This window comes from Cylas formicarius, unplaced genomic scaffold, assembly GCF_029955315.1.
Source record: "Cylas formicarius isolate icCylForm1 unplaced genomic scaffold, icCylForm1.1 PGA_scaffold_9__14_contigs__length_23061073, whole genome shotgun sequence".
Taxonomy (NCBI): Eukaryota; Metazoa; Arthropoda; class Insecta; order Coleoptera; family Brentidae; genus Cylas; species Cylas formicarius.
The window spans coordinates 17111487-17126359 of NW_026844365.1; the positions used below are offsets into that span (position 1 = coordinate 17111487).

At 34.5% G+C, this 14873-nt stretch overlaps 1 protein-coding gene across 3 annotated transcripts; it reads right to left on the reverse strand.

Moving 5' to 3' along the window:
* Window positions 1-4: 4 nt before the first annotated feature.
* On the reverse strand, window positions 5-13614 carry LOC132707738 (hamartin). Of its 3 annotated transcripts, none has more exons than XM_060679671.1 (21): window positions 13524-13614; window positions 13128-13362; window positions 12956-13073; window positions 12475-12619; window positions 12309-12421; window positions 12070-12250; window positions 11513-11586; window positions 10925-11064; window positions 10725-10873; window positions 10580-10666; window positions 9675-9974; window positions 7596-7818; window positions 5370-5552; window positions 4113-4303; window positions 3695-4063; window positions 3515-3640; window positions 2668-2820; window positions 2419-2605; window positions 2204-2361; window positions 504-755; window positions 5-449 (listed from the first exon to the last, which is right to left on the reverse strand). In XM_060679671.1, exons 2-21 carry the CDS (start codon window positions 13222-13224, stop codon window positions 339-341), a joined length of 3357 nt encoding a protein of 1118 aa, XP_060535654.1. In that variant the 5' UTR covers window positions 13225-13362; window positions 13524-13614; the 3' UTR covers window positions 5-338. The 3 variants fall into 3 exon arrangements, with proteins under 3 accessions (XP_060535654.1, XP_060535653.1, XP_060535655.1); XM_060679670.1 differs by having other exon boundaries at window positions 13431-13586; XM_060679672.1 differs by lacking the exon at window positions 9675-9974 and having other exon boundaries at window positions 13431-13586.
* Window positions 13615-14873: the final 1259 nt, after the last annotated feature.

The window sequence follows — 14873 nt, forward strand, 5'->3', positions numbered from 1 at the left end:
ATTTAATAAAAATCGCTTTGAAATCATTTCTGTAACAATATATAGCCATAACAAGATATCAGTCCAATTATAGTAAATTCCTTTGATGTTTGTTAATATAATCATAAGTTCCTTATTATGGTCTAACTTTTTCGCGCTTGCCTCGAAACGAAGAAAAAATTATAATAAAGAGAATACAAATCAAACGAAGAATTTTCGCAATTTCATTTAAAAAATTAATTGTTTATTTTTAAAGGCTAATTAAAGAAGCGGTTCTACATATTTTTCTGCTTACGAAGTAATGGTGAAGACGTTTCCCCTGTTCTCTTAAATTACGTTACAAATATTACAATGAAAAATCAGTCAGTTTTGCCGGACAAATCTCCTCCCTGTCTATCGTCCGAAGCGGCTTCCCCGTAACTTTCCATCCTGGTTCGGGAACCGCTGGCTTCCGGTTGGTCCACGAAAGCCTCAATAAAACAAGATGTGGCTGCGCCGCTTGACGACAAAATTAGTTCGCTTACCTGCAGATTCCTAACTTCCCTGTCGTGGAACGGAACGCTACCTTCGGACGACCCTAGGGAGGCGGATAAAGGTGACGAATGAGGGCTCAGACCTGCGGCCGTCGTCACTTGCACTTCGTGGCAGCTACTGGTGTCGGGCGAATGCACGTTTCTCTTCACACCTTCCACGTCGAGCCTTTGGAGTAATTCCATGATCCGTTGCTCTAGGGCGTAGTTGATCTTTTTCTGGCTTTCGTATTTACTTTCGATAGCCTAAGAGGTAGATATTTAGTAATAAACAACTATACATGTTACCTGAAATCAGAACGTATTTCGAAGCTAGATAAGAATGCAAAAAGTTGTTTTATCGAAGCGGCCAAAAGCGGGCGAAGGGGCGTATCCGCCGTATTAAACTTTTGAAGTTATTTTTCTCTGAAATCCGCCTAGCTAATGTACCAAAAAATATATGAAATATGTTTTTTTACGGTAAGCTTCATTTGAGTAATTTAAGTTTAACACTTTTTGATGTATCTATGAAAATAAACTGATGGGGGATGATTTAATGTTTCTTTTTTTTAGTAAACAAACTTAAACTCATCTTACCTGTGATACTTATAATTCTCTAATTCTCTACAGAATCAAGTGCTTTCCTTCATAAAAATATAATAAAATATTGCAGAACGAAAATTACTACTAACCTACCATTTTTTTCATATTAAAGCTGTAATGTCATTTAAATTTAACAGAAGGGTTAAGAAATATAACTAAAGGTTTTTAAATGTCATTAATCATTTAATTTAATTTTTAAGAAAATGTAATCAACTATAAACTTGAACTTTTAAATCTAGGAATGCCAGTTGTTTTCTGATCCCAACTTTCAATATTCCTGTGAGATTCATTTTGTAATACTGTGTGGTTGATAAATTTGTATAATGGAGTAGACAATTGAAAATTTGGTTTAAAATAAAAAATTACATTAATATTGTTTAGAAATTACAGTACAAAAGTTAAAGAAGAAAAATATTCTTACATTATCTTAAACCTTTAATTAAAACGCGCCGTTATGTATCAAAAGTTTTTTTAAAATCGCTATTACACCACTATTTATTATTTGTCTTTTTTCAAGATTCAGTAATAAAATAAAAGTTTCAAAATCACTTATTTTTTTATACCTTTAGTAGGTGGATTTCAGAGAAAAATCACTTTCACAGTGTTTAGTGTGGTTTAGTAATAAAATTTTGCCGATGACAACGAATTCTTTATCACTCTTACGTGGCTACCATGTACCATAATTTATTCTGCACAGTATTTTGTTCTCTTCAGTAGAAACTCTCCATATTGTACGAGAGGTAGGGTGTTGATAAGAATCAAAGCAAAGGTGTTCTTCCTCTTACTAAAACTGTAGTCGCTGATATACGTTAGACGTGACAAAGGGGAGGAAAGGGTGGTATAAAAGAAACCAAAAGTCACTTGGAACGACGATCCTGATTGAGTATTAAGACTGAGATCGCAACGTCCAAGGACGAGTTGAGGAGACCTGAGATCAGCTGCTGCCTCGGTAATTCATTAGAGATTAGAAGAGCCCAGGACTAGACAATACACAAGCTACCAAATTACTACTACTGTGGCTGTGGAATGCAAGTGCAGCGTTAGTATGCTAGCAGCATTCAGCTTGGTATCCTAAATCACATTTTTGTGGACTAAAATCGCAGCTCACTAACCTGTATGATGGATTCCCGTTCGTCTACGACCGCAACCAATGTGCGCTTTCCTGATGAGATAATTTCATCTTTGGCTTTAATCAGGTGCTCCAATTCGTTGATCCTGCATTTGTACGCCTCTATTAAAGCCGTCTTGGATTCCAGCTGGTGACCCAGAGCTAAAAATGCAAAACTACAGTCGAAGCGACCGGGTTCAGTCGATACAAGGGCCCCACCTTTAATCTCTTCTCTATAGGCTTCTTTAACGTAACACATCTCTTCTTCCACTTCCCGTTTTGAAGACAACTTGTCCAGTTTTTCTTTGTACTTGATCAGGAGCTCTCCCATCAGCAACAGTTCCCTGTTGGCCTCTTGCAGCTCGCCTCTCACTTTGTCGCCAGTGAGCGCCTGCTCTCTCGCCACCTGAATACATAATAACGTACATTTTATAACAAAATGTACCGTAAACAATCCAGTTTACTAACATTCACTTCGGCAATGGCGTCCATGAGACTTGCTAGTGCGTCTTGTTTCTCTTTGTCCAGTGCAGTGCACTGTTCTTTTGTTTCCTTTAAATCTTTCTGCAATTGATTATATGACCGCTTCGTAATTATATATTCGTCTTGCAGCGCTTTAAACTGAAAAGGAAGGAGTGCGTTGAAACTACAACATTCTTCGCCTCGTAAGATCTGAAATCCTTCATAATTAAGGGTCAAAACTGAAATGCGCCACAGGACCGTACTTAGCCCTCCGACTATTTAAGGCGTGTATAAATGATATTCATTCAGTCAAAAAATTGAAATTCTGAAATTGCAATCTGAAAAGTAAAATATTGATGAGGAAAGGAAGTTTCTAACATTTGCCAATACCTCTCTACCAACTATCCGAACCTTTAGATTCACAATCTAATTGCAATAGTAATTTGCAAAATATTTAGGTATTCTATTAGATGAAAATGTAAACTGGAAAACTCATGTTAACCTATACATTCTTAAATTAGAAATAAAACATAACATTCGCAGCTTGGGTAATTCAGATTTATGTCTGTCATTGGTCAAACTTTCAGCAACTCAGACATATTAGCTACAAAGTATTTTAAAACGTTATGTATCACAAGGATATCAATAAATTATTGTAAATGCTGATTAAATCTCTAGTTATCAATCTATATCAAACTCTGTTGTAGTGAGAGGTCCCAAATTGTATTTTTGTATTTATAGAATAACAGAATTACATATTACTTTTAAGATCAGTACTTACTTTTAAGCTCACTACGACAATCAATAAACAGGATCTCTATATCTGTGAGCAAAACTCTGAATAAGCACCTACCTTATCTTCCCAATACTGAATGGTGCTTGATAACTTTGCCCTCTCATCTAAATCGTCCGCCCTATAATCCTCCATTTGTTTCCTGAGATCGTCGATATCTTTCTGCTTCAACTGCACTTGGTCCTTCTGGAAATAAATTAGGTTGTTGGCTTAGGTCCTACCAAGTCTTTGGAAACTTGCCAGAGCCGAGTTACATTCCGCTAGAAGTCTCGTATTCTTGGCGTCCGATAGCAGTCTTCTGTTTCTGTAGGCGTGCGTCTCTCTCCGGTACCTTTCGAACAACAACTGCTGATGCAGCAGCTGCAGTTGCTCGTTAAGATTCTTAGTATCTGCTGCCGACGAAGCCTTCTCTATGTACCTATCGAGTATTTCATACAAGGAAGGCTGACACTTCTCCTGAGACGTGTTCAACGGGGCGGGGCTCGGAGCAGGACTGGGCTTCACCTCAGATGCTTCTAATGAAGGGAAAATGTTAAGGAACAGATGTTCGTACGGCATCGGCCAAAAATTATCGGTTTGAGTGGTGACGGTCATGTGCTTGGGTGGTTCCTGAAACAGGATGCGTTTCAAACAGGATAATTGCGAGTTGCGACCGTACTTTTTTGTGCTCCTTAACATTTAAACCATTCGGGGCATTTGAAGTGCTTTCGACGCGGTCCGCAGACACAGTCTCCTCGTCCGTCTCGTAGAACGGCTTTTTATTGTCTTTGATGGGAACGACTTGGCTTTTCTCCATTTCAGGACACGAATTCGCCCTGCGTACTATCGTGTTTCCCGGAAAATTTAAACCTAGCAACAAAAACGTTCTACAAATTTATTTTTTTGTTTAAATATACCACAGGGTACTGTAATGCTATTGGCAAATCTTCTATTCTTTGTCTTCTATTACTATTGACGGGGGCGGAGCTAAAGGAGGCGAATGAACATTGTCTCGAATGACTGATTCACATATTGGTGAAAGGTAAAGACCTGAGTCGCGGTTAGATTGTTTGGTTGTTTATAGCATTTTAGTTTTATCAAATAAGATTTGATTTGATATAGAAATTTATAAGTAACCAAACAACAACGACAACATTCCCCTAATTTTGCCCCGCCCCACTCAAACAATATATAATCAGGGACAGAGTAGTATATGAGCTTTTCGATTAGCACTGAAGAAGCCAACAGGGTGATTGGCAAAACATCAGCAAGTTTGAATTATTAACAAGCGACGTAGGAAGGAAGATTTGTAAATAGTTTTCTATCAAAGTTCAATTGCCAAAAATTATATATTACCCAAAAGGCATGTGGATCCTAAAATATATATTAAATATAGGTAGGATGCCTTTAGATTTTCAGTTAGTTCCATGCACAAAAAAAGAAGAAACATTTTAAGAAATATGACTGTGATACGTAAATAGAACATAACAGTGTGAGTTGCAACGTTATAACGTTAAGTTATATGAGGAACTTTGATTGGCATGCGCATACAGATTTTAATCCATTGTGCAGCCAAGTTAGCAGTAGCTACAGATAAGGTAAGACTGCACATTTATATGTTGACACTCACGTACAGAGTTTATTAAAAAGGCTGGCTAAAAACGTTTGATTGAAAAGTTGTATGATTTTGTCCCTATAATCTTCTGAAGATATCAATAAAAAAATTATCGCCGTGAGAATAAAACAAATTAAGAACTTCACTTTTTAACAACAGAACTCTCTATGGTTTTATTTGTTTTATTACTGTCTCCTGTAAAGTTGTATAAGGGTAGCTTGCCTAACAAAGTGTAGAATTGCTAAGAGGATGTTTTTTCCATTTTCCTAAATCCAAACCTTGCGAATAGGTGGATCCACCCACCAACGACAAACTACTCACCATTACCAGGACTGCTACTGCTCGATATTTCAATTCGATCCAGATCTGGATTACACTGGCTGTGATATCGAAACCGTCTGATCCGACGCTTGAAGCTGTTCATCGATTTTGAATTGGGCATGTGCAGGCCGCCGGCCGCGCACGGCGAGCCCTGTTCCTGGTTGTCCTGGTCGAGTTCGGGCACTGTTTGAAAAGAAGTCGTTCTGCGCAGTGCTTCGAGCATGAAGTTGGATTTATAAATTCTGCAGTTTGCTCGACAATTGTCGAGCGCCAATTTGAAGTTGGCCAACAAAGAAGAAACTGGCTATCAGGACATTTATTGTGCCACCACAAGAAAGCCCTATGTTGTATCTTGTTAAGGATCTATTTAAGTCAGTTTTTAAAATAATGAAATATTTTTAAAAAATTAAAAATATGAATTATGCACACTATACGGCTATATGGTTACTTTTTATAGTTAGTGGCATATTATACAGGTTGTCTCGAAAGCGCTAAATGTGTCAAAGCTATATTTGCATATTATAACATTTTTGAATTCTGTGGTCAAAATAACTGTATTCAATTTGAATTTTGTCAAAATACATGACACCATATAATCTAATAAGTGAAGGTGAATCCCACGCTGGTACCAAACCGATAATTTGCTTTGGTCTAAATCGGATAAAAAAGGCTATTTTCTTGTAACATTATCCCACAATGGCAATGCCTATTAATCAATCCAACGTTGCCTAATGATAACATCAAAAATTTGTCCTATATTTCATGTCAATTTTGCTAAACACAATAAATAAAAATATGAAACAACCAGTTTATTTATCAATGACACTGGTAGTAAATTTCAAAACTAACCTAAAATCATGAACTGAAAGTTTTCATAGCTGGAGTGGTCAAGAAAATCACGATCAAATGTTAAACTGGTTTGTTTGAGATTTATACATTAAATTATAAGAAGTCATTGTAATAACACCCTACATTAGCTAATATTAAATTCTTCAATACTCGAATACGAAGCATGTAAGTGGAATTTCCAGCAGTATAACAATAAGACTTTTTAAAAGCCTTTGACCGGGGTGAATCACATTGTACTGCTCTCTAAATTGAGGATGCTTGGATTTTGTGATGATCTTATAGCATACATCTCTGCATAACAGAATACAGTATGTGGAGCTCCGCGGTCACTCATCGCTTAGGCTCATGGCTAGTAGCGGCGTTCCCCAGGATAGCAATGCTGGGATTCATAGTGAGAAACTCTAGAGATTTTACAAGGAAACATATTTATAACTGTTATACTATAGTTATGTACGCTAGTTCAACATTGTGGCAACCAATATTTGGCAAGTACATCACTCAAATTGGAAACGTACAGAGAAGTTTCTGAAATTTCTTCACTTTTATGTAAGAGGCTAGGGGACAGCCACAGAGTGATTTATTACCAATGTTTAAGGCCCCTCACTGTTGAATCGTAGGAGGTACTTTTCATTTCCGTTTTTATATAAACTTTGCAATTCATTAGTGGATTGCCAGCTGCTGCTGAGCCAGCTGACTTCTCATGTTCCTTTAAGGACTATAAGGGCATCACCTATATTTCACCTAGTAACTCCAAGAACCAATTTTTTGTCTATAGGTATTCTGTATCAGTTGATGAAATTATTTAGTGACTTCTGTAATGACATTGACGTTTTTTGCCTTAGTCGTTCACAGTTTTCCACATGAAATTTGAAATATTATAATGGATTGTATGTTCCACTATTACTTTGCTGGACTGAATATAGTTGACTACTTATTATAGTTATAGTTCTCAAGATGAAATTGTCTTCTAAATGGATGTTAATCTGTTAGACAATAAAGATTATTATTATTATTATATTGCACTAATCTAATAGCGAAAAGTTTATTCTGGGTATTTACAAATTTAAATTATTTTCGTTGTTGAAGAAATAAAGTATATCAATCTGAATGGTTATAACTTTATAACTATAGTTTAACAATTCCCACCGGCTAACATTTAGAAAGCTTTTTTTTTGGGACGTCAGATTTATAACTTCATTTTAACAGAAATATTTTTTCTCCACGAATAACAATAAATAGGTAGACTTCAGCAGGTCATTGAGAAAGGATTTATTATTTTCCACAAATTTAAAATTTACGCTAAGGGGCTTATTCCGGACCAAAGGACAAAACTAAACTGCAAAAGTTATAAATCTCGCTTGGAAGTTTAGAACTCACGATCATCGAACTCTGGCAGCACGCTATCGCAGGGTCTGAGCGACTGCTTCCGCGCTGCACCTTCTCTAACGATCGTCGACACTTCCTCGTCCTCTTGACTCACTGGAGATTCGTTCCGCTGGAAACTAACGGGCTGCCGATTGGAACCGTCCGGATTGACTATCCGTAATGGACTAGTCGGGGGCGGCTTCGACTTGGGATGCTCCACCTGCGTATCTAACGCCTACGAAAATGTCAAACGCTCTTAGATTTAAGAGCGAAAATGAGACTCTCGTTATTACCCAATAATTACTCTTTTGGGGACTCATCAATAAATTGCCTCTAACTCAATATAATTAACATTAATTAAATCTTACAATGCCACTGTGAGCGATGGACTATTTTTGGAATTTTGTAACTTTGGCGACATGTCACCCATAACACAAAAACGCTTCACAAAAGTTTTTCAGATTTGACCATTACACATTTTTCAATTATTTATATTTAATTATTTTTTTAGATGGCACACTCTATGCAGAATGTATCAAGAAATATGCGACAACGCTCCACTGGAGATCTGACAAAAAAAAATCATATAAACCCAGATAAAAAAATTCCCAGATATAGTGTGTTAAAATAAAAAATACATAACAAAGCTGTTAAAATTTTTAATGATAATGATAAACGGTTAATTTTACTTTAACTAAATTAATATTGTGAAGTTCAGTGGCCTCTTGGGAGAAATCTTAATGAATAGTATTGTCAAAATGCATTTTTGTGATTTATTTTGAATACAGTAAAAGTATAACTTTTGTGGCCAAACATTAAATCATGTTTTTTTAAACATCGTATGTATTAATTAATTTTGAAATTCTACTGAAAATTCTAAGCCAAACGGTGTATAAGGTGCCCTATCATAAAGTTTTGTTTTAGATATATTTATTGATGTAAAAAAATAAAACAAAAAAACAAACTACATACCTTATAAATAATTATTTATAAATCGTAGAACCAAAACAATCAGCGTCGTTTGACAATAACAGCCGTAACTCAAATATATTATTAAGTAGCAAACTTAGGCACTTCTTTATGATGTTTTTAAAATGGTCACAAAAATGCCAATTTACCCACTTAATAATTTTATTAAACTCACCTAAACACCTAATTACTCAGTAAAATCGAGTTAAAAGATTTATAAATATAACTGTTATTCTTTAAAATAAAACTTTTCGTTGGACTATAGCTATTTTATACCCAGAATTTTATGAAATGAAAATTTTCAACTGCTAGATACGACCCAAAATTAACAAATGGCACATCAAAAAGCTTGCTGAATTAACAGATATTGATATAGGTGTATATTGTATTTGTTGATACTTGTTCTTAGCCTGTGTGTTTTTAAAGAAATAAATTTGTAGAAATGTAAAGTGCCACGATAACAATCCTTGCAAGTTTACTTCAAACTTAATCTGTTTAGATGTTCATTTCATTCATCTTTTACAATTATCATAAAATTAAAACAAATATAAGGGGAATAAAAGAAATTATGTAACTCCAAATCGATATTTATAACATTAATATCAAATAATCACATTTTAATCAATAGACGATCAACCAGAAGGCTGACTCCCGAAAATCCGTGAAGTTTCACAGATATCGACTCCATTTATTCAGACAACGCAGATACGCATTAATTTTTATTGTTCTAAAATAAGTAAATTATGGCAAAGATTTCATTCAACTTTTTGAATTGAAAATTTAAATTTGGGCTTTATTGCCTCCAGGATTATACGACCCATAGGAACATCTGTCAATTAAATAAAAAGAATTGCTAGGGACTTTTCAGAGTAGAGGGTGAAACATGGATATTCCGATTTAATATATGAACAATCACTGACCTTTGATCAAAGCTTAAAATCTTTTTTTTAAGTGAGACAAAGTTTCATGTAAAACTGAGAGTTATCCTTCTGGCTGTTTATCTATCCTATGCCCATGGAATTGTGCTGGAATCTAAGGAATTTAGTCAAGATATCCTACCAGTTAAAACCTGGTGAGAGTACATTTAACTATATCGACGAAGTCAGCGAAGCCCTGCGTTACCTGTAGCCTTTCCTGGATCAGCTTGACCATCTTCTGATTAGAAAAAGAGCCCGCCCCCGATTTAACGAAAGCCGATGGTGATATGTTAGCGCCCGGCACCCGCGATACGTCCCCTTCCACTGTCGGGTAAGTAAATGGCGATGGCTCTTTGCGCATAGGCGAGGATGGTTGGGAGTGCGTAGGCGACACCATGCTCAGACTGATCGAGCCGCTACGGAAGCCGGTCAATGCGCGAGCCGCGTTAGATTTTGGCGTTAGGGGATGATGATGGATGAGCGATGACGGAGTCGAACGGAAATCCTAAAAAGCGCAAGTGCGTGAACGCAATGGACGCAACTTGCACGTGCAGGGTGTCCAATTTTACAAGTTCTTTCAAGGAAACGGATAATTACTACAATTCGCAGCACATGAAATTTGTATTAGAATAGTGAAATCTACTATCACTATGTCACACCAATTACTGTCATATACGCGTAAAATTCAAATAAGTTACTTTTGCTTGATGCTATATTAGAAAACTGTTACAAAGTGGTGCCAAAATTTCCGGACATGGTACAAGAATCTTGATTTCAGGTGGTGAAGAACTAACCTAAGGATTTTAAATTTCGCAGAAATAGCTGATGGAAAACTGCTGATGCTCGATTAAATAAAAATTTGGAAAAAATGAACATTTCCAATTTTTCCCTGAGAAGTTTAAACAGGATTGAGAAAACAGCAGCAGTCTTCTAACTCTATTAACAACCGAGACATAACCAGTTAAATTGTGGAAAAGCGGACACCCTGTACGTGCCAACAACTACACATACCTATAAAGGCACAAATAACTAAACACTAGCGGCTGCAAAAACGGGCCCCTAACACACATGAAGCACCGAATAAATAAAAAATAACGACCCCTCTCTTACCCGAACTGGAGTGGTTTCTGGAGTAGCTTCAATTGCCGCCTCAGGGGGAGACGTCCCTTCCTGGTAATTAGAACTCGTTGAGGCGCCCTATAAAAGAAATCACTTTCTATCAGTTCATAATTAACTAATGGGTGTAATCAATCACCTGTATGTGAAGGGGGATGGCAGCTGATGCTTCTGTAATGGGAGGGGTATGAAGGTGGAAGATGTTGCTGGGGGTAAAAAAGTCCACTTCATTATTGAGCATTTGCAGACTTGCCAGTGTCTTAAGTGACTGCATGTGATACGCAGATTCTGCAACATAACATAAGATAATGTGCTGGAACACATTGTGGATAATTTTACCTATGGTCGAGTTGGCGGTTCCAGATCTTGATCGAAAACCTGTCGTATTTTGACAGCTATCATGGGGACATCTGTCGGTCATGTCTAAACTAAAGCGCTCACATTCGATGATAACATCATGCACTCCCATTCTTCTCCACCTGGGTAATAAAATATTTCTTAAGTTGCATGCAGATGCATGATGAGAAGTAGTCTATTCACAATCTTTTGAATAATTGCTTAGTTAGTAGGTTTGGCCTTGCATCTCAGTGACTTTATAGCGAAAGTAGACCTGACAAAACCTAACAGTTATGCAGATAACAACAAAATCACATTCTAAATAGACATGCTGCATTTAAAATTGATAAAGTACCATGAGAAACAGACAAAAGTATTTTCTCTGGATATTTGAAAAACTCCCCAATGGACAATACAAAAAATGTTTTTGGCAATAATTTAGACTGCTGATACTGACTCTTAAAATAAAACTTGTATTGTGTATTCGTTTTACCTAATACCATAAGATTGTGAATAGCTCATTCAAGTATAATAAATAGAAAAATACAACTTAAAACAAAGACTGTGTTTATTAGTTCAAATGCCAAATACCTTTCAGTGGTCGTCTCGTTTTCTTTTGAGGTAGTGACTAAAGATGGGTGCATTTTTACAGTATCCAACATTGGCTAAAATAGAAAATATAAAGAAAACAGGCTGGAGAATGGAACCATACACACTGACTGAAAAACTAAACCAAATTTTTTATTATTATGAAATATAAAGAAATTATATTAAAAATAAATAAAACTGTGAAGTGCGGAAAAGCAAAATATGGAAAATTATATTGTAGTTAATGAAAAATCTAATAAATTATTGTACAGTGAATGTAAATAAAAATACTAATATTTTGGGTTATAATAATATTATCTATTCGATGCAAGTTATGTTGAATCTTATTTTCTTGCTATTCTATTATAAAAAAAAGGGATCAAAAAATACTAACAAAAAAAAGTTTAAAAAGAGAGTAATAAAAACATTTTTGGAAAAAATTATTCAGATAAACCTATTGGCGTGCTGATAAAATGGATCATGTTGAGTTCAATATGAAGCTTGCTCCCCCAAAATATAGCAGTAGTACTCAGTCAAACAGGAAAAATAATTCACCTTACCTTTATGGTGTGTTCGAAAACCGCTCTATTTTTGTCCTTGAAATGTATTCTTAAATACGTCAAAAAGTTACATGGATACATTCCATAAAGTCGCAAGAACAAAGCATAGAGTGAAACCTGCAGGTGTATCATTTGATCTTCAACTAATGTACCGGGAATTGAGTTCCATGCTGCCAAACGACTAAAAGACATCAAATATTAGCTTTTTGATTACATCACTTTTATTCAACCTGACTTACCGGAATATATTGAAAATATCTTCCAAATACCCACCCATTGCTGAAGGAAACATAGGCAAAAGAACAATTAAAAGCAATAGGGCACTTATCAGTGGAAGAAGTTCCACTTCATTCTAAAATAGCATTTTTTTTCTTTTTGCAACATCATTATGTAAAGCCAACTTACATGTAGTAACCTTAACAACTCCTTAAAAAGTACATGTTCTGGCAGTTTGTATAGCCAAGATGGCTGACTCCTAGCTATATGTCCTAATAAGGTAAGAGCTTGTACTTTCAGTTCCACTTTACTACTTTTTAATGATTCATATAATCTGAAAGTCAATTTTTTTGTTAATGTTCTTTAAGCTTAGGCTAAGCCTCTAGATTAGCCTAATAATAATAAAATATATTTGTGAATCAAATTATATTCTCTGCTCTCTACTACAAATGAAGAAAACCATATTCTCAATTCAATATAACATTGAAGGTATAAGCAAAATTACTTCATTTAAAAAATGTAAATGCTTCAATTATTAACAAACAAAACATTTCACTAATTTGTCACAGGGTATAATGCAATAAGGTACAAAATTTTTGTTATAAATGAGAAAAACAAGAGTTCTGAAAAAATCAATACTGAACAAAGAAACAAGGTACAACAAAATTACCTGTCAAATAAATACTGATAATGTGGTTCCTTTAAATATATCAGAATTTCTATTGAACGGACTGAATTTGTGCTTAGGTAGTATTCGTATAACCCATTTAAAAGCCATGGTTCCGAAACTGTTGAACAAAAACAATTAGTAACTGAATAAAAATGGAGTTATAAAGATTTACCTTTAGAAAACTGATCCCTGATGCTCTGTATAATATCTTTCACAACCTGCTTATCGTTAGATTCTAGTTTTGTAAAAAAATTCTCCTGGTGTGACATGGTAACATAAAATTAAACAATCTCTGTACAGGACAAACATAAAAGACTGTCTTCACTTTTTTATTGTAGTAATTTGACGGTGCTACTGCCTACGGTTCCGTTAACAAAACGCATGTTTTTTCTACGGAAAATATCTACCTAAAAAACATTAAAAAAAATGTCTAATACATATCGACTATCGGACCAACACTCTATAGAATTATTACCTTTTACAGATGAAAATTGTTGTAGATGAATGTAGTATTGCTTTTGGCATAATATTTTAATTTAAAAAACAAATGGAAAAAATTAAAAATTACCTCATAAAAAGAACTGGAACCCTGCACCTGGCATTGGTCTGTTGTTTGTCAAAAAAGAAGGCAATAGTTTGATCCACACAGCTGATTTAAATTGTATGAGAAATTGGACAATGGTTAAAAATGGGTTAGGAAAGGAATTAAATTTATTCCATGGTGCATGGGCCAAACAATAAAGACAACACGGCCACGAAAGGTTTATCAATCATTTTCTTGGAAGGCAACCCACATTACACATGAATTTTTCTTTAATAAAATGAAAAAGTTGTTTTTAAGTCAAAATTTATGGGCGTCGGCCCTAGTTAGGCGATATATGTTTTTTGCAAATCTGATTTGAAAATTGGAAATACTACAAAAAAAAATCACTTCTACAATATAATATTTGACAAAGTTTGTTTTTTGGGACAGAAGTCCTGTCTATCTCCAAACAAATTTATGAAAAATCAGTCTAATAAAAACGACTTATCGTTAAGTTTAACTTAAGCTTAGTTTATTCCCCACTCCTATCATCTCTCAATATTTTACTTTTTTGTGAAAAGTAAAATTTTTGAAGTTGTTGTGCATGGCTATCGGTACTCTATGCATATATCTTTAACATTCATTGTTTCTAACGTTTAAAATGACATACGGCATAAACTACAAGTAAACGGTAAGATTTTTTTCATTTTCCCCCCTGAGTTTTAACTCGTTTTTAATTTACGCCTTTATATAAAGACTCTCTCGAATTTATGAAGACACTGATTCAAAATATGACGTTTTTCAAATATTTTCCTGCATTTTAGGAATTCAATTATTCAAATTCGTTTTAAATGGTTAATCCAAATTATTTTACTGACCATGTATATTATTTTTAGAATGAATATAATGTATCATCAGGTAGTCCTCATTTTGGGGCTCGAAAAGAGTAAAAATTATTAAAAATAAAAAAATTAAATTAACACCAGAATTTTGAAAAAATCCTCCCATTGCATTTATTAACTTTTTAAAATATTGATTTTAATAAGTATGCGAAGAAAATAACCGAGGAATTCATCTGGAGTCAAAATAATACTTTTCTCTTTATTATTTCCATTCTTTAATTTTTGTCCAATTTTATTTTGTAGGTAAATATGCAAATAAAGGTTTTCACATTTTTATTGTCTAAGGGTCTGAGACTTTACTCGGTGCACAGGGATGTTTCCTTGACTTTAATTATTACATCTTTGTAAATTTATTACTATGCTCCTTAATGTTAGATATGTATGAATGTGTGTCCATCTTTATATATATATATATATATATATATATATATATATATATATATATATATATATATATATATATATATATATATATATATATATATATATATAT